The 21791-nt window shown below is 37.7% G+C and overlaps 1 protein-coding gene across 1 annotated transcript in view; it reads left to right on the forward strand.

Annotated features, from left to right (window-relative positions):
- Positions 1 to 21791, forward strand: part of COBL (cordon-bleu WH2 repeat protein) — a gene marked incomplete at its 5' end in the record, with an annotated part of 115293 nt that overhangs the window by 39200 nt on the left and 54302 nt on the right. The window contains one exon of the mRNA XM_034068000.1: positions 2367 to 2561. Coding sequence (XP_033923891.1) covers positions 2367 to 2561 — 195 coding nt within the window. The remainder of the gene's footprint in view (positions 1 to 2366; positions 2562 to 21791) is intronic.

Genomic DNA, 21791 nt, shown 5'->3' on the forward strand with positions numbered 1-21791 from the left:
AAGCCCTTCCCAAATCTTTGTTCGTGAAGTCAAGCCATGATGATGATGATATCTTATCTTGTCACTGGTATCCTGTATTTGTAATTCTGGGAGGGAAGTCTTAGTGGTTTTTTTTATTATTTCTATACCTATTTAAATCTCTTCACAAAATTTCTCAACCTTTTTATCCCGCAAGGAAAATCAAAGAACTGTCACAAAGGCATACCTATAGAATACACTTTAAAATTATTTTGTTCTTTCATTTTATACGTTTGTGGAAAAAAGAAAGCTACTTTATATTTCACCCTGTGAATCCTGTCATTTCGTTAGGAGTAGACAAACTTTATTTGATAGAACCATGTACAGTGTGCACTGGAATGACTTAAAACTTGTAGGTTACAGCTGAGGTAATTATTTTTTCCGCTGCCTAAGATACAGGGCCAAGAAAAGAGAATATTTCTGTATAAGATTAGACCTAATCTTTTAAACCTCACCTTCAACTTTGAGCTTTTTTCTTCATTTGCTACAAAGATGAAGAAGCTATTGATGTCGTTCAGCTCATAAAAATTGGCAATGAAGAAGATGTGGCAAATGCTGCTTGACATTAGTCAGTCAGAATACCAGTAGCATGCCCTGTTTGTGCTAAATGTACTAGTTCAAGATGAAGTCTGCTGTGCAGTGTGCTACATAAAAGATAACAGAGGCGTCCAGCTGGTAGTTTTAACTCAGTGATGGTTATGTAGTCAGTTTTCTATCTGCATTTAGCACTTTCAGTTGCTGTCATAGGAATCTGTAAACCATTGAACTTTACCAGAAGTCAAGAACATGTACTACATAAATCTTTTTGCACTATTACATTTTTTTAGCTTTTTATGTTTCATCAGTGCTTCCTCAACAGTTCTAAAATGAAAATAATTGCCTTTTTGAGCTTGCTGCCCCATTTTTTTGTATTTTTACTTAAGACTGCACTTGGCGCTTGTGGAAAGGAATTATCGTGCCATGTCACTAATCAAATTCACTGAAACTTACATTCTTACAGTAAGCCACATATCCACCACAGCAATGCAAAGCATTTTCCAGCACTTTCCAGGTTGGAGAACTTAGGTTTAAAGAATTACCTCTTTTATTTGGAAAGTGATGGGATTTGTGGTGGTCTCAAGTTTCCTGCCTGTATGTAGTTTTGGACCAAGTTCTGCTAAGAGCTTTATGTCCTCAATGAGTGAATTTTACAACTGCAGTTGCATGTCCTGTTGTGCTAAGAACAGCATTATCAACCATGGTCATCAGCCTGTGCTTCCAGAATTGGTATCCTGCTCCAGCTCATGGTGGATTGGTATCTGGTGACTTCGCAGAAGCCATTTCTGAGAAGAGACCGTCTCATAACTTAATTAAAAAGTAGAATCTTTAATTTAATATGGATGCTTCTCTTAATTAAAAATAGCAAAAGGTGACTCACAGGTTTTGAGGGAAAAGTTTTTGCTTAGGTCTTTATTAGCAGATCCAAAAAATTAATTATGTTGAATCTTAGTGTCAAAACTAAATTAAAAATGCACATTTTCAAGCAATCATGCTTCCCAGTCTTTCCTATTGTAATTTACTGCTATAAGACTCCATATATTTCTGCCTGTATATTGATATAAAAATGTATGAAGGCCTGAGTCCGAAATCAGTGAAATTTTTTTTCCATTGGTTTCATTAAGTTTTTAGTGAGAACTAAAGTAATTTTCAACATTAAGGAATAATTAAATATTTTCTGCTTCTTCTTTCATCTGGGCTTATTAAAATCCAGAGTGGTGCCTGTTCACAGGGCTTCTTTTTACCAGGTTAAATGGTTGTTTTCAGTAGATTGTGAATTATTATGCTTGATCATGCATATTGGAAATTGATTACAGCAGAGTTTCTCTTACATAAATCTGCAGAGAAGACTCCAGTAAATCAGGCATATTGATAATAAAATAGACAAGTCTGGGACACAGACAGCATGTGATTAATACAGTGTTCCAATTTACGAGCATATCTTGCTTTCAGAAATATGTATTGCTTGTAATTTAAATACAGCTGTGAATGCATTTGGATAACCATAATGATGTATCCTGATGAAGCATATATTTTAAATAACAAGCAACAGTAGTGTTCCCTTCAACACTACTGTTAAACTGCAGTAGGTGCTTATCATGCCTCCTGACTTGATGCCTAAAAGCTTTGTTCCAGTTGACCTTTAGAAGTTTCCAAAAGTTACAGTTTGCAATTCAGCAGGTTTGGCAGAGGAACATACATGATTATTCATATCATTGTTTAAACGGTAACCAGATGTGTCTTGTTTTCCTTCTTTCTTTCCCATTGTTTTTAGAAAGTGATGTTAATCCAAGATGTTAATCCATTTACAGGGTTTTTCCACTGCACCAAATTCCCCTTCGGTGAATTCTCGTTCCAGTAGCCTGGGTTCATCACTGTCCCTTGGTAACATCTCAGGAATGACAGCAAACCCAGAAGTGAAAAAGCGCAGAGCACCTCCTCCACCAGTTGTGACACCTGCATTGCAGAACCTGGAGATGAGTGGACAAGAAAAGACATCAGCACAGGTAACAGTGACAGCGCAGAATAAGCTTCTTTGCCTGAAGTGCTGGCTACCATTAGTTCATTCATCAGAGCTAAAGTAATTCATAGATACTTTGGCTAGCCATCAGCTACAGCTCACCAAAACTCTTGATCTTACAAAATAAAATTACCAAAAGTCTTGGAGTTTTGTACATATTTACTGAGCTTTCTTGAGGCTGCCTCAAGTTTTATGCCATGTCAGGAATCTTTCTAATTCCTAGAATCATAGAACAGTTAGGGTTGGAAAGGACCTTAAGATCATCTAGTTCCAGCCCCCCTGCCGTGGGCAAGGACACCTCACACTAAATTGTGTCACTCAAATCTCTGTCCAGTCTGACCTTGAACACCGCCAGGGATGGAGCATTAACAACTTCCTTGAGCAACCAATTCCAGTGCCTCACCACCCTTACTGTAAAGAGCTTCTTCCTTATATCCAATCTAAACTTCCCCTGTTTAAGTTCAGAAACATTTTTGAGGCCTTATGCTAAAAGGAGAGTGAATTAAAAATAAGGCAGAAAAGCTGGAAATTGTATAGAGTGATTTGGTATCCGTATTGGCCAGGACATTCCTTGAAAATGGGTGGCACTTCTAGTGACTGACAAAAATCTCCATTGTACTGTTTTGCCCAGAAGCTTGTCAGACCTACATCCCTGTTTTGGGTGCTGCCATGGGATACCAGAAGATCTGCTCTGCTTTCTGAGTCGTGCCATGTGACCTTTCAAAGCAGTGCTCTGGTTTTGCTTTTAGAAAAGGTCACTGTTCCTCAATCCATTTATCAAGAATTAAACAGAAATAGGGGGAAACCTTTCCAAAGACCTAACCCTTTGAAAAGAATAGAGTTAAGGGAAAAGGAAATTGGTTTTGTTTTTATAGCGACATTCAGGCATGTATGTTATTAGACATGCACAAGCACATTAAGACTTCTGATTCCACCATCAACAAAAGTATTACATTCTAAATATAATACTGTAAAAGTCAGTATATAAAGCCATGCCAAATAAGAACGCAAGGAGCCAATAACTTCAAGGATGTGTAATGCAGACACTGACTCTTATCTGCTTAGGACTTATCACCTCTAAAGCAGACTGATATTTTAAAAGCTATCTTAGTGCAAAATGGATTTTCGAGTTCTGCATAGAGGAGGAGCCTAGGGCTCAGTTTCAGTACCTATGACTCTTGCATATCTGCATTAAGACATACGGTAAATAGATGCCTTCTCCAGTGAAGCACTGTGCAACTAAAGTCAGTGTATGCTCTTTGTAAAGGACTGTGGAACCTTATTTTCCCATTCTTAAGATCTTTAAAAGTATGACTGCTGGAATATACTAGTGTTTTATCTTTCAGAATCAGACTTAGGTGCCTTTGAAATAGTACTCATTTATAGACACAGCTGAAGGGAAACAACAATGTTGCAATGTTTGGTGCACTTTTTAAAATTTCCTTTTGAAATTCCTACTGTAAGTATTTTGATGAGGTTTCCTGTGTCCTCCAGAGTTAAACATTGTATTTGAAATAAATAGATCTTTTACTACAAAAGTACTATGGCGTTCTAACTCTTAAGTTTATATAGGTATGATAGCCACAGACTATATAATTTTGCCATTCTTTTAGGCTCATCTCCCTGCAGTGTGGCCATGATATCTTAAATTCTGTTGCACAAAAACCCTGAAAATATAAAATCTCTTTAAACAAGTTAACATTTATATTTCCAGCATGACTGCTGATAAAGTGCTGACTTTCTGAAGGCATGAGGAGGAAAGTACTTTATTTATCACAAGTAGCATACAGTACAGTGTCAGTTTCAAATTCTCTTAGTCTAAAGGAAAAGCCATTTTGAAGAAGGGAAACAGATGAAGGCTGCATCAGAGGTTTTTCCGTGACAGAGTTAATTTTGGGTGATAGAAATGTCTTGTGTAGTTGACAAAGCCAATGTAGAGCAAAGCAGATTATGGGCACAGTTGTTAGAGTGTGGTTGCATCTGTTGGGTAAAGGAGATGTTTCTGAAAATGGTTGAAACAGTTATGGTGTGTCTCTGAAGTTCCTAGGCTGAAAGGTGTTCACAGGCTGCCCTGTAGTTTGAACAGGAATGTATGGAATACAGTTGAAATGAAGCACAAGTTCCATGAAGCAATCGAAAACCAAGGGAAGAGATTAATTATTCAGTATTCTGTGGCAAGGTAGCAACAGAGGTATTGTTTATAAGAAAACCCAAATAGTTCTGTTTTATCTACGTGCAGACTATCCAGTTTGCTGTGAAAATAGAGGAAAAAATCTTAGGGTGTAAGTTGATTTCTTTAGTTTATGGGAAAGAATTAGCAGTGGTCTTTTTTTCAAGGAAGGACGTCAATTCCTTATTAATGAACTTCCTTCCATAAAAAGATAAGATGTTTGTTTAGAAAACTTTATTTATGTGCAACTGTTACTAACAGGAAGATCCTACAAAAGGGGAACATGTTTATTTCCAGTGAAGCTAGCACATTAATAGAAAATGAAAAAGGTAGTTCAGAAGGTTTTTTTCTTTTTTGACTATCTGATCCCATAAAACTGTGTAGAAACGTGAATACTGTAGTTGTTATGAATACCTGTAGTTTGACTTCCCAACACAATAAGCCTGTTATTTTTAACCTGTTGTTCAGCTCCACAGCATTCAATTTTCTTTACATCAGTGGATTCCTTGAGGAATATATGTCTCATCTCCTTGCCTAGTGGTTGCAATCAGAAATTTCCGTGTGTATGAAGACTGGGGTGTTTTAATTTATGCTTTATATTTAGGTTTTCTACAGTATAATTTTACCATATTGCAGCTTTTGTTTCTGTGGGGCTTACAGTAATTTACCTCCTTGAGGGCAAAGCCCCTGCAGTAACTTTAATTACTTTTTAGTGCAGCATCATTAGTTTTCCATGTCTGTTTGAAGGTAGTGTTCCCTCTGTAACTGTTTTAAATCTCCTCTAGAAAACACTTATTTCTGTTCAGAGCACAACTGGGCAATGTTTCAGTGTGCTGAACATGCATTAAGTACTTTGCAAGGGAATGCAAAGTCAAAGAAAAGAGTCTACAGATTTCTTCCCTGGAGATGTCCCCCCTGCTTTTCTTAAACATCTTCCAAGTGATGCTGTTGAGGAAAATGCGAAGTCACTTGGAAAAAAAATGCTTCTCAGAAGAACAGGGTATGGCAGCATTACCAGTATGAAAATCCAGAAGGCTGGATACTTCAGAAGCAAGGAGTTTCCCTCCTTAGGTTGGCAGATCAAGCCCACACCATTCAGAGTAGAGCTGAGCAGTATAGGAGGTAGGAAAAACTGACTCTCCTTTGCAAACAATACCTTTTCTCTATCACAGCACTTTAGATGATGTGCTAGCAGAATTTGAAGTCTCCTTATGGTACGCACAGTATAAACTGAGTCCATTGTAAAAACACACAGTTCTCAGGTTTATTTCCATGCTTACATAGTTTCCTGGAGGTGCTGTAGATAAACTAACATATGTTCCTCTCCTCTCCATGCAGATCTCAAACTTGGGTTGCTGAGGACAGTTGTTGACTCCCCATTCTTCATCAAGGCCATATCTTTAGAGGAGACTACCTGCCCTCAGTATTTGATCAAGGCAGATGTTTTGTCACCAGGAATGACTTAGCTATTGAAGAGGCTTACTCACATAAATAAGAAGGAATATTGCAGCCAAAAAGAGTCATAGGCTTGCTCAGATCACTGCTGAAAGGTTTATTTCTCCCTACTTCTAGTTTATTTTTGACCAATTCTATGCCTAACTGTGAAGTTCAGCTTTAAGAGAATCATTTTAACATGAACAAATATAAATGAGACTGTCATATCTTTTCTGGAGGAGAAAAGGTACTCACACTGAAAATTTGCCAAATTTCTTGTTTATAAAGAGAAGATACTTTCAGTATTTGCTGTAAGTCTTATTAAATTGAAGGAAATTTAATATGTGGAAGTGCAGAGGAAATACTATTTTTGCCAAATACTGACCACCACACAGGATTTTCCTTTTTTCCTTTTTAAATGTTTCCATACTTCTGTTGGAGATAGCCTCCTGCAATGTATGTTCCCCTGTTCCCAGTACATATCGCACTTGAAAGAATTATGATTCTGCTGGCAGTCGTTGTTAGGAGTGCTGCAGAGCTGGCAGGACACTGGGTTAGGCATCCTAGTCATTTAATAGTATTTTCATGCTTTTGATAGGGATGCTTTTCTCACAGCAGAATTTGTGTTACAGTACTATTCACTGTCCTTTTATACATAAACCAATATAAGATCAAAAGCTTAGGCCCCCTCTGGTTAATTGAGCATTTTAAGATTATGTCAAAAGAAGGAGGTACTCTAGTGAAATGTCCTGCTGAAAGCCGTGTGCAGGCAACCTCGCAGGCTTAAAATGACCTTTCATTTTGTTCAGGCTGGAGAAGAGAAGGCTCCAGGGAGACCTTAGAGTAGCTTTCAGTACCTAAAGGGGACCTATAAGAAATCTGGAGAGGGACTTTTTACAAGGACATGTAGTGGCAGGACAAGGGGGAATGGCTTTAAATTGAGAGAGGGAAGATTCACATTAGACATTAGGAAAAAATTCTTTACTGTGAAGGTGCTAAGACACTGGCACAAGTTGCCCAGAGAAGTTGTGGCTGCCCCATCCCTGGCGGTGTTCAAGGCCAGGTTGGATGGCACTTTGAGCAATCTGGCTTAGTGAAAGGTGTTCCTGCTTGTGGCAGAGGATTGGAACTCTATGATCTTTAAGGTTCTTTCCAACCCAAACCCGTTCTAAGATTCTGTGATTCGATGGCATGGAAATGATCACAGCATATAGTGAAAACATACCTGGAATTCATTCTGCCAGCAAGAACCATGAAATAATGTTCAAGTAGTAAAAATAAAGGACAGGCAGTGAATGAAATATGTGAATGAAATGATATTGAAATCATTATTAACATACTAAATTTGTTCAAAGCGTTATTAAACCATAGTCTCACCCAGATTTCCAGAATCAGTCCCTGAATTTTCAGTTCTCAGATTTCCCACATGTATGTGTATATGCTACAGGCATAGACTTGGAAGCCACTTGAAATGTGACTCATTATCTTCTTTAGAAGTAAAATGTATTCTAAAACAGTGGCCAAGTTTTTTGGAAATGGTTAGCTCAGCTGTCCATAATTAGGAAGCTGAGTTTGTAGCTTGATGTTTTCTGAACTTTTAAGATGTCAGAAGCTACGTCTGGTTGCTCAGCAACTTGGTATCTGGCCACTGTGATTTTAATATCATATTATTTTTCACTATGCCACCTTCTGTTGCAAAAGGAGTTTAAATTGAAATTGTTAATATAAAAATCTGAGCAAAGCCAGCATTTCTTCCACTAATGTTCCCCCAGCACAGCGGGGTTTGGGTTTTTTTTTTGCACGGATATCTTTCTTGCATGTTTGCACAAAATTATTATCATTCTTCCACCTTACTTCTTCATAATTTAATGCCATGGATTTGTGGTTAGCTGACTGCAAGGATAATCTTGATTGGTATTAAATCACACTGTTACTGCTGTTCTCCTCAGGCTTTCAAAATGGCACATTTTCCTGTGGCTGCAAATTAATCTCTAAAGCAATGAATACAGGTCCTGTAGAACAGTGTAGAGTAAAGTATATTCCTAATATGCATATTTGTGTCAGTAAGGATGCCATCAGTAGAGCTGTCCATCTGTGTGCCCTGTGGGTTAAAGTTTCTTAAATCTGCTTTGAACCTGGGTTTTTTTGATGAATCTGGTATTTCAAATAGTAGTAACACTGCAGTTGGCTTTCCTTCTGAGAAACAGATGAGTGCTTAGAAAGAACCTGTGTTTGTGTGGATGACAGACTTTTTTACTCACAAATTTTCTTGGACCATCAAAAGCATCGTTATATGGGACAGGCATGGTACCAGCAGGCACTGCAATTGTAGGAAAATTGAGGGACAGAACAAGCACAACTGGATAAGAACATCTACCATGGTTACCTACAGAACTGGGATTTATCATAGGCAGGTGTCTAAAACCTGCTTGATTAGCATACGCTGTGAACACCTCCAGAAGCACCATACTCTTACCAGCTTACTGCCTTGTACCTCTTCCTTTGTGCATCTGCTGTAATTCATTATTGTGAAAGCTTCGCTCTTATCGGAGTCCTGTGTCCTCAGAAGAAAAGCTTCAATTTGCTTTAGATTTGCCTAGTTGGTTGATCCTGCTTTTGTAGAAATGACTGTGGTTGTGTTTGTGGGAGGGGTTATTTGGATTTCATACTTTAGCAGAATAGCCTTATGCTATAGGTATTTTCTTCCTTTTTACCTTATGGGGTTTTTTTTCCATATAAGGTGAATTCTGTATGAATTCTTGTGTTATACTTCTGTATAATGTGAAAGGTAGTGAGCAGTTCATGGTGGAGACTATCTGACAGTTGTATTCTGCTTAAATTAGGAGCCAAGAATTCAGTAAGAGGCTGGATGGACTTAGATTAGTTATCTCTCTTTCTTAGGTTACACCTAAGCCAGAAATGTCTACTAGAAGTCAACAAGATATGAGTGCATGGTTTTTTTATCATCTTTCAGAGAGGAAGGGAGGTTTCTTTTGACTCAGAGGTCTTCTGGGTGAGGTCTTCTCAACCTTTCTCTTATGACACATTTCCTTTCTCCCTTAAGTGTTCTGTGAATGTATTTTTGTTTTGCTTTGTTTTTTTTTTTTTTCTGTGGAGCATCCAGAAGTCTCCTTTGAGAATAACAGATACTTTTTTCACATTCTGAGGAAGGATGCAATGAATCAGTTTCTGCTGTAGGAAAAAGCTGGTTTTCAAAATGTCTTTTACTTCTACAAAATACTGCATCTTCTAGGTCACTTCTCATGTTTTTATGAGTTCCCTGAGGATACAAAAGAAGGTTTTGTTCCGAAGGAGAAGGGAGAACACTTGACTGATTTTTTTTAATGGTTTTTAAAATGTTGATTTAAAGTTATTTAATAACTGGCTTTGTTCTGGCTCTGGACTGATTTTCTTGTTGTGCACAAAAAAGTCCTGAAATGTGTATGCTGCATGTTGTTTTTAAAAGGTCCTTAGCCTTTGTTCATTAACTGAGGCTATCATGAATGTTAGCTATTGTCTTTAGTTTTCATGGTAAACCTGCTAGAGTTCTCAGGCGATATGTGGTATCTCTTAACAGCATTTTTGTGATGAGGGTAGGGATATCGAATCTTTATGAAAGATACTTTTTTTCCAAAATTCCTAGAGTTGTTGAGTCATGCTGTCTTCCTAGGTTTTATATTATAGTTTGAATGCTAGCTGCTGGAGTTCACATTGTACTGCTGTATGATGCAAGACTGGGAGGTTGGGGACTTCTTACACCATTGGCATGAGGCAGTATTTTGGTGAGGCCAAAGAGTAGCTGAGTCTCTCTGCGTATTAATTTGGATATATATGTAGTCAATAGGTAAACCCATTAAAAATTGAGATTGCATCTATTTCTCTGTATTTCACATCAAATTCATGTAGCAGCCACTTATTTTGGATGTACTCAGCCATAAGTACTGCATGGTTATTATGAAACTTTTCACTAGGCTTTGGGGCTTTTATTCTAGTTATTCTGCCTGAAATTTCCCTTAGAAGCTTATTTACTTCATTTATGCATTTCTATAGATGTTGAGAGTTTATGGGTATGATGGGGTCTTTTTCTTTTGCTCATAAAGACATCTATTTTATAAATAAATATGTATTTTATAAAGAAATAATTTATTTTACCACACTGATGTAAACACTGCCTTGCTCTTCGGCTAGAGAGTTGCCTACTGTTCTCCTAGGATGGTAAAGCAGTTCAAGTTTGCTTTACATTTTTCACAGGTTAAGGTTGTCCACATAGGCAGATAATGAACATAGAGTTTTTCCAGTAACACAGATAAGGAATGTTCTTTAGTTCCTTTGTCTGAGGAGTATGCTCTAATTCCTTTGTCTGAGCAGCAGCAGCTATTCTCAAGATGATGAGCCAGAGACTGCAGTGCTATCTGAAACGGGAAAGATTGTACAAAATAACGGTGTCTGTATTAAGTCTTTTTCTACTGTGTGGGGCAAAGAAATAGGGAAAATAGAATAGTGTTGCTAAATGCTACCAGTGCCACATTTTGGGTTTTCATAAAGAAATTCAGAGGAGGGGAAACAAAAGGAGAGTTGCTATTTACAAAGTTTGCAGGAAATAAAACTGTAAGTCTCCCAACATGGCTTATACTGGAAAAATTAATAGAAATGTAATAGGAAATTCAACTACTTGTCATCTGTGAAGATAATGAATAGTAAAACAGAAACCCTACCTTACAACTCTCTTAGAGTGCTCTTGATGCATGCAGCAGACAGATGGGCATGTGTGATCTGGTTGATATAGTCTGTCTGGGTTTCTACAAAGCTTCCACAGAATTCCCTCACCAGGGGTTTCTTAAGGAAATCAAGTCTCCATTCCATAAGGAGAAGAGTCGTTTTACTCTTAAATAAGTGACAGTAAAGAAAAGAAGAGAGGAGTCATGGGTTAGGAGTAAATAATGAGTTCATCTAGTGGTGGAACATTGCAACAGCTTTAGGGTATTTAAGGATCTGTGTTCATCATATTAAGAAGTGACCTGGAAAAAAAAGTGAAGTGACAGTTTTTTGCTGGTACTTGAATTATCCAGATAGTACAAAGGCTGAGAAAGAAACTGTTGAAAGACCTTACGAGATTGACTGCTGGCAGCACTTGCAGGTGAAAACAAGTAAAATTCTATGGAGGTGTGAAGTGATATACATGAGAAAAACACCACTGTGAATTTTCCCTAATACGTTGTAAAATGCTGGTCTCTAGGGTGGCAGTAACCAGTTGGGAAGATCTTAGGATCATAAGACATACTTCTTTGAAAACAGTCAGCTCAAAGATCAACAGCAATCCAAAAAGCAAATCAGATGCAGAATGTTTTAGGAGAGGAAAAGAAGGTAAACCCAGAACTTTATTACACCACTGTACTGTGAGCTTTATTATGCCTCCATAAATACTACAGTAGCGTTCCCCTTGTTTCAGATTTTCTGTATTACAGAATGGGAAGAGTCTCATGGAAGGGCATCAAGTGTAATCAAAGGTGTAGAGTAGCTTAACACAGAGACAACTAAGTAAACCATTATCCTTCATTTGACTCTTCATTTGAGATTTGACTAGTCAACCAGCCATTACAAGAGCATTTGAAGATAGTAAGAATGAGGCAAACCCCACAAAACCAAAGTGTGTGGTTCTTTATGCAAGCAATAGATCCATGGAATGCCTTGCCAGGTGTTGATGTGGGTGCTAAAAGTTTACTTAGGCTCAGGAGGAGAATGAACAAATGCTGCAAGAATGACCAGTCTGTGTGAATCTTTAAATATAAAACTACACCAGGAAGTCACAGTATGAAGATGGTTGGTAGATGTAAAACTAGTAGAGAGGAGGTAGTAGTGAACGTGTCTTCACTTTTCTTCTGCTGCCCTCCAGGTGCTTGTTGCAGTCTGATACAGAAGCCTGAGCAGAACCCTTGATCTAACCCAGTAGAGCTATTTTTGGAGAATACTGAAGAGATTTGTATCTATATATTTGTCTCATATGATCTGATACCACTCCAGGAAAGTCACTGGCAGCATTCTCAATGACTTCACTTGGTCTTCTTATCACTGGTAATTTGATAACGAGGCAACAAGTCTCTTGTTAAAAACAGAAACAGCTGTCCTTGATTGCTAGTCCCAATCATCACTCTCTTTGTTATGTGCTCATAAGTGCAAAACTTTGCACTTGCAGATTGAGACTGCAAGTTTTGCAAGAAAATCACATGAGCAAAAAGAATTTTCCAGCATGAGCCCTAAGGCAACTTGCCTGGTATACATGTTGCAACTTAGTATTGTAAGTGCACTATCAAAGAGCCGTACAGACTCTGAGAGTCGTATTTGCAGCCCCCTGATTGCGTCTCAAAATACTGAGGTGCAAGTATGCAACTTAAATTACAGGTGGCTGAGAGCTGTGTGGGTGATGTCCAGTGCACTCTATTGGACCTATGCCTTTCACTGACAAAATAAAAAGCAGCATGAGAAACTTGATCCCATTCTATTTGCAATCAATATCAGATCCACGTGCATGTCAGATATTCTCTAGCTTGCAAGTCCTTTGAGGAAAGAACAGTTGGGACACTTATGTCTTGTGCAGTGATGGGGCTATTGTTTTTCTTAACAAATTATGGTATTTCCACCTTTCAGGAGATAACAAGCCAAACTGATCTTTTATGGTGTGCTGCTTTCCTGGATCTATCCACTTGTGCCCAAAAGATTCAGCAATAATTCTTTAAGAAAAGTGTATAATGGTGGAGCTTTTCTTAATGACTTCCAGTTAATTGCCCTGTGTTGACAAAAGCCATATACAAACTATTGCACTTCATAGACATGAAATTCTGTGATGACATACATTAAGTTTTATAGAAACAGTCAGCTTTGTAACTAGTTGTAAACCTGAAAAATTTTATCTTTTTAACCTTTCCACTGGAGCTGAACCTGGCTTGTGCTCTCCTATTGCAGATTTCATTATCAAGATGTACCAGAACTGGTAGTAGGAATAAGAGTGAGTAGTACAAGGGGTCTGTGGTCCTTAAAATGCCCTACATCACAGTAAATGTTTGGGAAATCAGAATACCAAACACATAATTTCAATTTTAAGTTATCTGTTCAATTTTCGCTAAAGAGCTCTAAAGCTGACGTTCAGTTAGCTGAATGAGAACTATCCAGACTTGTTCATGTCTGACAAAACAATGCTCAGATGGCAAACATGAAAACAGCCAGTGGAACATCAGATAGTATTTACTGTGTAATCTTGATGCTTCATTTCATTGAACAAGTACATTTTAGTTTTGATAAAGGATGCAGGCCTAAATTAAAAGAAAGTAGAGAAATGTGCAGTGATGGCTGATGCTTTGCATGATGCTTTACATGATGCTGTTATGGAAAGCATCAAATTTAGGAAGGCTCAAAAAAAGCTGCTAGTGAGAGGAGTAATTTGTACTTCTTTTATGAAAAAAACAGATGTAAAAATAACTTCTGGTATTTGCACACTTAACCAACATGTTAATTCTGTAAAAGTAGTTATCAGGCTACAGGTAGATGACACATGCACTGTAGTAACTACTTTCTCAATATCTTCAAAGAGTATTAGTTAAGGGTATGTTACATTTTAATACTTCTTTGTACATCTAAAGAAGTTCCATAGTTTCAGTCCAAATTACCACCCCTCCCCTTTAGAGCTCTCAATGGTCATGTTGCTGCACATTTGTTTACTAGCAGAGTGTGTCCCATTTTGAAAACAGAATTCCAGAAAGCATTTTAATAACTTTAGGCAAATGGTTTTTAGCCAACCAACTTACTTTCCAACAGGTGTTGTGTAATTAATACCCTTATTTTCCAACTCTTTTGTCCTGTAATTTTAAATAAAGTAAGGTGTCCCAGTGTGATGAATTAATTAAAAAGAATCTCAGTTTTCTCAGTCAAGAAGTGATTAAGTGGAATTGATTATATTTTTTTCTGAAGTTTGGCCAGTATCAACAAGCTGCAGAATGTCAGTGGAGGTTTTGATGCCAGCCAGAGAGTGCAGCCTCTCAGAAGTGCAGGGAAAGTAAGACTGCGTTTACACTGACCCTTTGAGAATCTGTTGTAACATAGATGAAGTTTATGGTCAAGTAACAGGTTTTGCACCACTGTAACTTTGAATTTTAAAGTCTGCTTTAAAATTATGTCTGTTTCTGAAAGAGTACTGCTTCTTCAGCCTCTGGAAAAAAAATCTGCTGCTTTGTAAGGGGACTCCACTGTGTGTCTTTATTGCATTACTAGAAATAAGTTTTTTGCAACTTTGTCCATGAAATAGTAGCAAAGTATGTTAAGAGTGATTAAGCTTATCTGCTTTAATTGGAGGCTGGACTGTGTGAAGTACTGAGTGTTTCTTGCACTCATGGCAGTTATTTACTGTAGAGGGATGGAAGAATGTAATTTCAAAATTTTGTCAGTTTCCTCCATGGTCTGTTGTTCTGATTTTCTCTGCAAAGTAGTCCAGTCCTGCACTCTAACCTGTGTAGGTGTGACCTCTGAATCAACATCAAAGTGAGTGACCTGGTGATCCATGATATGTGTATAAGAACCTAGGCAACCCTAACCCTAACCATTTCATGTGCATCACATAATAATTATTCAAGAATACGAGATTTGTTTGACAGGAGGGCTTCTGATTTAAGATAGCAGTTAGTAAAATAGATCCTTCTATTTTTGTGCAACAAAACATACATCTTGAGAGTTGAGTCATAGAATTACGTGCAAGAAAAATTCTTGGAATAGTCTTTTCGACGACATCAATAGCATTCTTGATCTTTTGCAATAATCTAGTTTCTTCTGGCTGTGAGTTCATGGATCACCTGCCAACTGGTTCTAAACCGACTATACTACCTGCCTTGGGAATAATACCACAGCTTACCATCTGGTGAGATCATGATACTATCACTTGACCTCCACATGTGGTCTCTGTCAAGCACTTCATTGAAAACTGGAAAGACATCAGGGCCGGAACATAGTGTTCTATGCAGCCCTGAGTTTTGGCAGGGTTGCAACATTTAGTAAGTAAACTTCATCTGGCTTGCAAGTCACAGACAAATAGGACAGGCTGATGTCATCATAAGCTTTAACTCTCATTAAAGAAAAAGTATGTGTCAAGTAATTATTAGGCTTTGTTGGGCAAGGTATTTAGGGGAAGTTAATAGAGAAAGATGATTTTAAGCCGTGAGGCTTCTGAAGAGCTGGCATTCAGTAAGCAATGAAACATGACCCTAACACTGTGCTTAATTTAGAAACTGGCTTTGTGTCGCTTTTCACATTTTGGTTGTAACTCCACCTTTCTTAGATCCTAAATTAAAATGGTAAAAAATTACAGAATAGAAAAATTAACTACGTAAATGCATTCTGTGTAAATCAAGTTTAATTTAATGGCTTAATAGCATTGTGTTCGGGTCATTGTTTAGCCGAACAAGAAAGCAAGGAAAAACATCACAAGTATTACCTAATAAAAACTGTTCACTGCTACTTCAGGCTGTCATTTGAGTTACATTCACAATAATATTCCAAAAGTAAGGGGAGAGGGGAGCACCAATACAATTCCTCTGACTGCGTATCCCTTCAGGTTTTTACCTTTAGAGAATGAACAGTGCAGGGCATTGGGAGAAATAGGCACCTCATTTTGTTTGCAGTGTGCTCATCTTAATCAGAATATCATAGCTCAACAGACAGCCCCATAGTCTTGCTCAGCTCTGTGCTGCTGACACTTCCAGGCAGGCATAGTAAGCAGAATGCCATGGTGGCATTTTCTAGCATGTCTTTGCAGCAGAGCCTGTATGCGGTTTTGGATGATAAAAATTTTGTGAGAAGGTAGCTTGATGTAGAGCCATGTTACTTTACAGTCCTCATTAGTATTTAGTATTAGTTATTGATGTCATGGTACCACTTTGCTATTCCCCTCTTCCTGCTTTCTGAAGATTGTAGAAATAGGGGCTTCTGGCTGCCCTTAAGTGCTGGAAGGAGCTAGACTTGAGTGAAATTTGCAGCGGGGCAGTAGGAAGGGATGGCATGGAATAGATGATTCTGCATTCTCTGATTCTACAAATTGGAAAAGAATTGTAAACTATGACTTGACTTACCACCCAGACCAGGTTTCCCAGGCATTCTGTGTGTCTGCAGATGCAGAGGGCTGATATAAGAGGGTTGAACACAGGAATTAAGTCAGATACGTTTTTCTCTAAATTGAGAAGACTTCTGAGGTGATTGCCTAGGACTTGGCGCTAAGCACAAGAAACTCAACTTGGCTATCTCTACAGAAGAAAATTCTAAGTGTGGAGGAAAGCTTAAGCTGCAGGGAGGCATGTCATGTAGTGGCAGTAGAAAGGGTATGGTTCTCCTTGTTTCTGATAAAACATTTCTGTGATTGCCTTCCGCTTTCTAGCCATAACACATCTTAGGCAACAGCCCATTCTTTTGGCAGAAAATTGGACAAAGATGCAGACTACATTTTGCAGTTCTTCACTTGACCCACAACATCTCTCTAATTTTTAAGGGCAGGCAGGCAGACCAACCAGTCTGCCAGCTTGTAATCCTGGATGTGACACTGAGGAAGAAAAAATGGTATAGAAAACCCTTCAGCCAGTGCCTTTCCCAAAGACAATGACTCACAGAAATTGCAAATGAGTTTGACATGACCAATGTAAAGTTATCAGAAGAAATATGAGCTGCAGTCCTGCTATGTATTTTAAACTCTTACTAATGTTAATTTGTTCTATTAATTGTATTGCTTTAAATAAAAAGATAAGCACAAGTATGAAATGAAAATTTGGAGCTTGTTTTTGCCTTTTTTAACTTCTCTAGAGGAGAAATGAATCTTAGCAAACCACTTTGTGGTGGATTTAAAGTGTAATTTTTAAGTGTTTGAGAGTTTTTTTGTTGTTTCCTCTCCAGCCCCCCAGTGAAGACATAAATGAAGAGGATTAAATTGTATTCAGAGAAACAGAGGAAGTTCAATTCTTTGCCAAAGCAAACATCCGCAGGCTTGTGTAGTCTACATGTTTCAATGCATGTGAAAATATTTGGTGTTGTAGAGTGACTTCCTTGAGTGGAAATAATATTGTAGCTAGCAATGAGATTTTGCAAAAGAAGGAAATCACAGCTATCTTAGTAATTTAACATCTCAAAAATTTGTTTATGGATAGTTTCCTGTCTGACACATTGAAGTGAACAAGTTAAAGTGTTTAAAGATTAGAATGACATTAATTTTTAACTGCCCTTGACCATGACATTTCACAAAGGGTGTGTTCAATAAAAACAGATGGAAAAATGAGCTTGCCCCTTAACCTTGTAGTGGCTTTCATGTGTCAACTGATTTAGCTTTCTGTCGCCAGTCAGCTGCGTATTCAAGGACATCCTTGGCTTTCACCTTTTTTATTTTATGAACAAAAGAGCAAGAACGTAGCAATTTCTGTAAAATCCAGCAATGCTGAGCTTTTTGTCTGTTATTAAGACTGAGATGTTTTTGCAGTCACAGCTTTTTTTCTTTTTTTTTTATAATGGCTGCTAAATTTTATTACAAAACTCTAATATCAGAATTGCGTAATGCAAAAAAAATAATTTGAAACTAAGTAGCATAAAAGTAGGCAAAGCTATACAATATTTCATGGCATCTGATTAAAACATTAATTGTAAGGGTATTTGCAGAAAAGCAATTGAGTTTGCAGTCTACAAGCCAGACTTCCCACTTAACACAGTGCCTGATCACTTGCAAAGCAAGCTCAGAAGCTAAGGCTATGAGTATGGACAGGGTGCAGCCACCACGTTGTCCAAACACAGTACAGGGAGGCATGGTGCAGAGCTTGAAACTTAGGAGGGAACACCCTGATACAAAGCAGTGTTGTGTTAGAACACAAACACAATTGTCCTGCTTGAAGAGTTAGTTGGTCTTATACTGTGGACTTGAGCTCATGTTGGCAGTAGCTTGGGAATCTCTCACCTAACCTTGTTCCATGTGAGAGTGGCGTGTCCAGAGTAGCACAAGCTATTGGGTCTAGTCAGTCCAAATGTCAGTCTTGCTATCACACCATGCTTATCTATATAGTTTATTTTAAATCTCCCTTTAACTTTATTATTCATTTTATCTTCAGGTTTGTGAGATCCAACGCTGAAAAATCAAGATGTACAGAACTGAAATGACCAATCTTTTTTTAAAAATGACTGATCAGTTTGTAAAGCATAGTTATTTCTATGCATCTTATCAAATGATAAGTTTTTCAGATAATATCCTATTTTAACATTGTTTCCATGTTCCAGAGTTTTTAGTATCTCTGTGTATTTTGTTTTGCAATATGTCACTGGATTGCATGGGATCCTAGTAAGGTTTTTAAATAAGCCACACAAATGCATTCTGCAACATCAGAACATGTTTTTTGGGAAACATCAGACTGCTGTCTTTGAATGCCATTTGTAATGTACGTGTGGATTAAACATTCAGTTTTTAATCAAATGAAATGGGTGCTACCTAATAAGGAACAAGGTAGAGAAGTTAAGTGCTGAATAGACAATTTAATACAATGAAGCTCACAGTGGTCAGCCTCATGAATTGCTCATGCACCCAGTTTCTTTTGAGAGCTCCCTGAATTTTCCTTTGTCAGTGTATGCTGGTGAAAAGCCTAATAATGTATGACCTGTCCAGGGAATATTAGACATATGAGTAAATGTTGTTTAAGACACATTAATGTTCAATTGGGACTTCTTGTGGTTTCTAGTGCTAGGCATGTTGAAGCTTCTGTTGCCCTGTGAAAATGCAGAATCAGCTGGATAGAACAGCTTTTATATCATCAAGTTTAGTGGACAGATTTATGTCTCCGTTCTGCAGCTGAAAGATTTATCTCTCTGATTTTCTTAGAATGGCTCCTCTTGGATCAAAATATTTTCTTCTCAACTGCTTTAAATTATGTACAAAATCGTAGCAAAATATTGTTAAAAACTCTCAAACCATAAATCTTACTGACATACCAACCTACCGCTTGTCTTTCCTACAGTGCTATAAAGCATCAGTGCAGTTATGGTTATATCAGGAGTTTAAAATTGGTTAATAAAATATGTATCTTTTATTCTTTCTTTACTTGTAAATGGCTCTTAATTATGTCAAGATTTCTTAAATTCTTTATGAAGCGAAGATGGTTGGGATGGTCCCACCCATAGTTTGGGATGCTGCCATTGTTTGTTTAGTTACAAATTAGCTCTGATTTTTTTTTTCTGTGGATCATATTTAAATGCTCTTGTAGTTCTGCAGGCATTCTGACCCCACACAGTATCATCACCAGCAGGTGTATCAGAGTCTGGCCTGCTTAAATAAAAGTCAGCGTTGGATGATGGAAAACAGTTTTTAGTCAGGGCATGCTAGTGATTGAATCCATGTGCTCTTTTTCCAATCCTTTTTATTTACTTCTAAAAATAATTTCTGCAAACAATCACTCACTGATTCCCTGAACAAGACACTTTTGTATACAAATCAGACAGAATGTCTTCTATAACACAATAAAAGATCCTGATGCATAATATTGCACTAAAAAAAAAAGAAGCAAGAGAGTATCTGAGCTGTCTTAACACAGTTTATATCATATGCTATGTAATTTTTTTTATTTGTATTTGCTAAACCACCATGGGACATTTCTTAAAAACAATCCTTATTCCAGACATAACCCTGTTGCTGATAGAATATGTGTATCGCCTGTAGCTATGATGTATGAGCAGGAAGAAAATAGCTTTAAGGATGATTTTGTTAAATAGAAAACCTGGAAAATTGCTAAGTTTTCAAGTTTCCATTTCTCCTTTTTTATGGCAAAATAATAGCAGTGAGACTAAAGGAAAAATCTATTGCCGTAAGACAAATGTTTCTTGTAAGACTTATGAAAATATTGGAAAGAGTTGTTTGGATTTTGAAGCTCAAAGTATGCACTTTTTTTGTAACATCACGATCACATTTTGACTAGATCCACTGAGGGAGTTTCTGTTAAAGCATGGTTAGAACTGCTTAGATCTGTCTATCAATTATCCAGGGTTTCTCCAGAAAGTCTGTATGCCAGCTACTACACAAATACCTGCAGTTGTTCAGGGAAAACTTGTTCTAGGTAACTCAGGAAGGTTCTGATCACTTTTAGTGTGCATGCCCAACAAAGTCTTTCCATGGCAATTTTTCAGTTGTTCTTAGTTGTGTTTCTGAGCTGATCACTCAGCTTTTTTTCAGGCTCTTTCTCAGACCTGCAGAAAGTACATGTCTCTTGTATGTCTATGCTTCTTCCAAGATGTCAGTTCTCCTGTACCTTGTTCTCTGATGTCTGTGTCCCAGCACAGTAGTCCTTGAAGAAGATCAAGCCCCCTTCAGCTAAATTCAGTAAATGGGAAAAATGTATTCCTTGAAAGGCAGTAGCTCCCAGAAGGCATGCAGGTGGCCTTCAGCATCTAGTTGAGAAGCTAATGTGATGTTTTTCTAGTGTTAGCTTAAGGATTTTTACCTCACTGTATCATCATTTTGGAGCACCTTGGTACTTTGGGTTCTTTACTAGTCAAGATATAACTGAACTTGAGAACATTACAGTACTTAGTTATTCAATAGGGATGCACTGTGTGCACTTCCCTAGGTTGCATTAAGCCCAGTCCCTTTTTCTTTACCATCTATGTCAAGAATGTGTGGGCTGTCCGTAGCAGAACAGATTTGTGTATGTGTGGCTCTCTGATCATACTGTTGTGGAGTCTTTAATCTGTCTTTGGAGGAAATAGACTGAGATTTCCTTCTTGGTCAAAGTAGTGATTCAGACAACTGAGATATGTAGTCAGTATCATCAGGTGGGTTGCAAGTGTTAGTAGGTAGTGGAGGAACAGAAGAGCACAAACTCATGATACAGTTTCTGTCTTACAGAAGGAGGCTTAGGGTCAGGAGCAGTAAAGCTGCAGTAGATAGGCCTAGTTCAGACTGTGAGTAAGAAAGCTGGTATTTACCCCATGACTTAGCAAGTACTTGCATGATAAGCATTTCTGTTAGAAAGATTAATAGGAAAGGGCCAATAAAAAACCCTAGTGTCTGACTTCTAAGTAGAGGACAGGCAAGGCAAAGGAGTGGAGCTCACACTGGATATTTGTGTGAGAACCTCCTTGCCTTTGAATGCTTGATGAATTTCTGATGGTGGTGGCTTTTGCTTCCTTGGGCCTCCATTAATATTATTCTTCATGAGTTCGTATTCAGTGAAACTTAACCCAAAGAAAATACTGGCCTCTTACAAAATGAGGAAACTCAAACTCAATTTACACATCCACTCTTGCAGTATGCACAGACCTTTTTCAAGTAACATGACTGTCAAATGTTACTGATTGAAAATTTCAAGAACTAGTGGTTTAGGATTCTTTTCCACACAGTTTTGACACATAACCTCCCCATGACATTGTTTTGGTCTAAATATATTCTAAAATCTTATCTAAAGCTCTCAAATCTTAATAAAGATGTTGAGCTTTCACAGAAGGAAAACACATCCAGCACATTCCTCAGATATTTTGTCTGCAATATTTGAAGTGATTTTCAAGCAGCATGTGAACCATAACAATAATGTAATGGAAAATTCATCTTTTGCATCATATATGGTC

Source organism: Melopsittacus undulatus, chromosome 1 (genome assembly GCF_012275295.1).
Source record: "Melopsittacus undulatus isolate bMelUnd1 chromosome 1, bMelUnd1.mat.Z, whole genome shotgun sequence".
Taxonomy (NCBI): domain Eukaryota; kingdom Metazoa; phylum Chordata; class Aves; order Psittaciformes; family Psittaculidae; genus Melopsittacus; species Melopsittacus undulatus.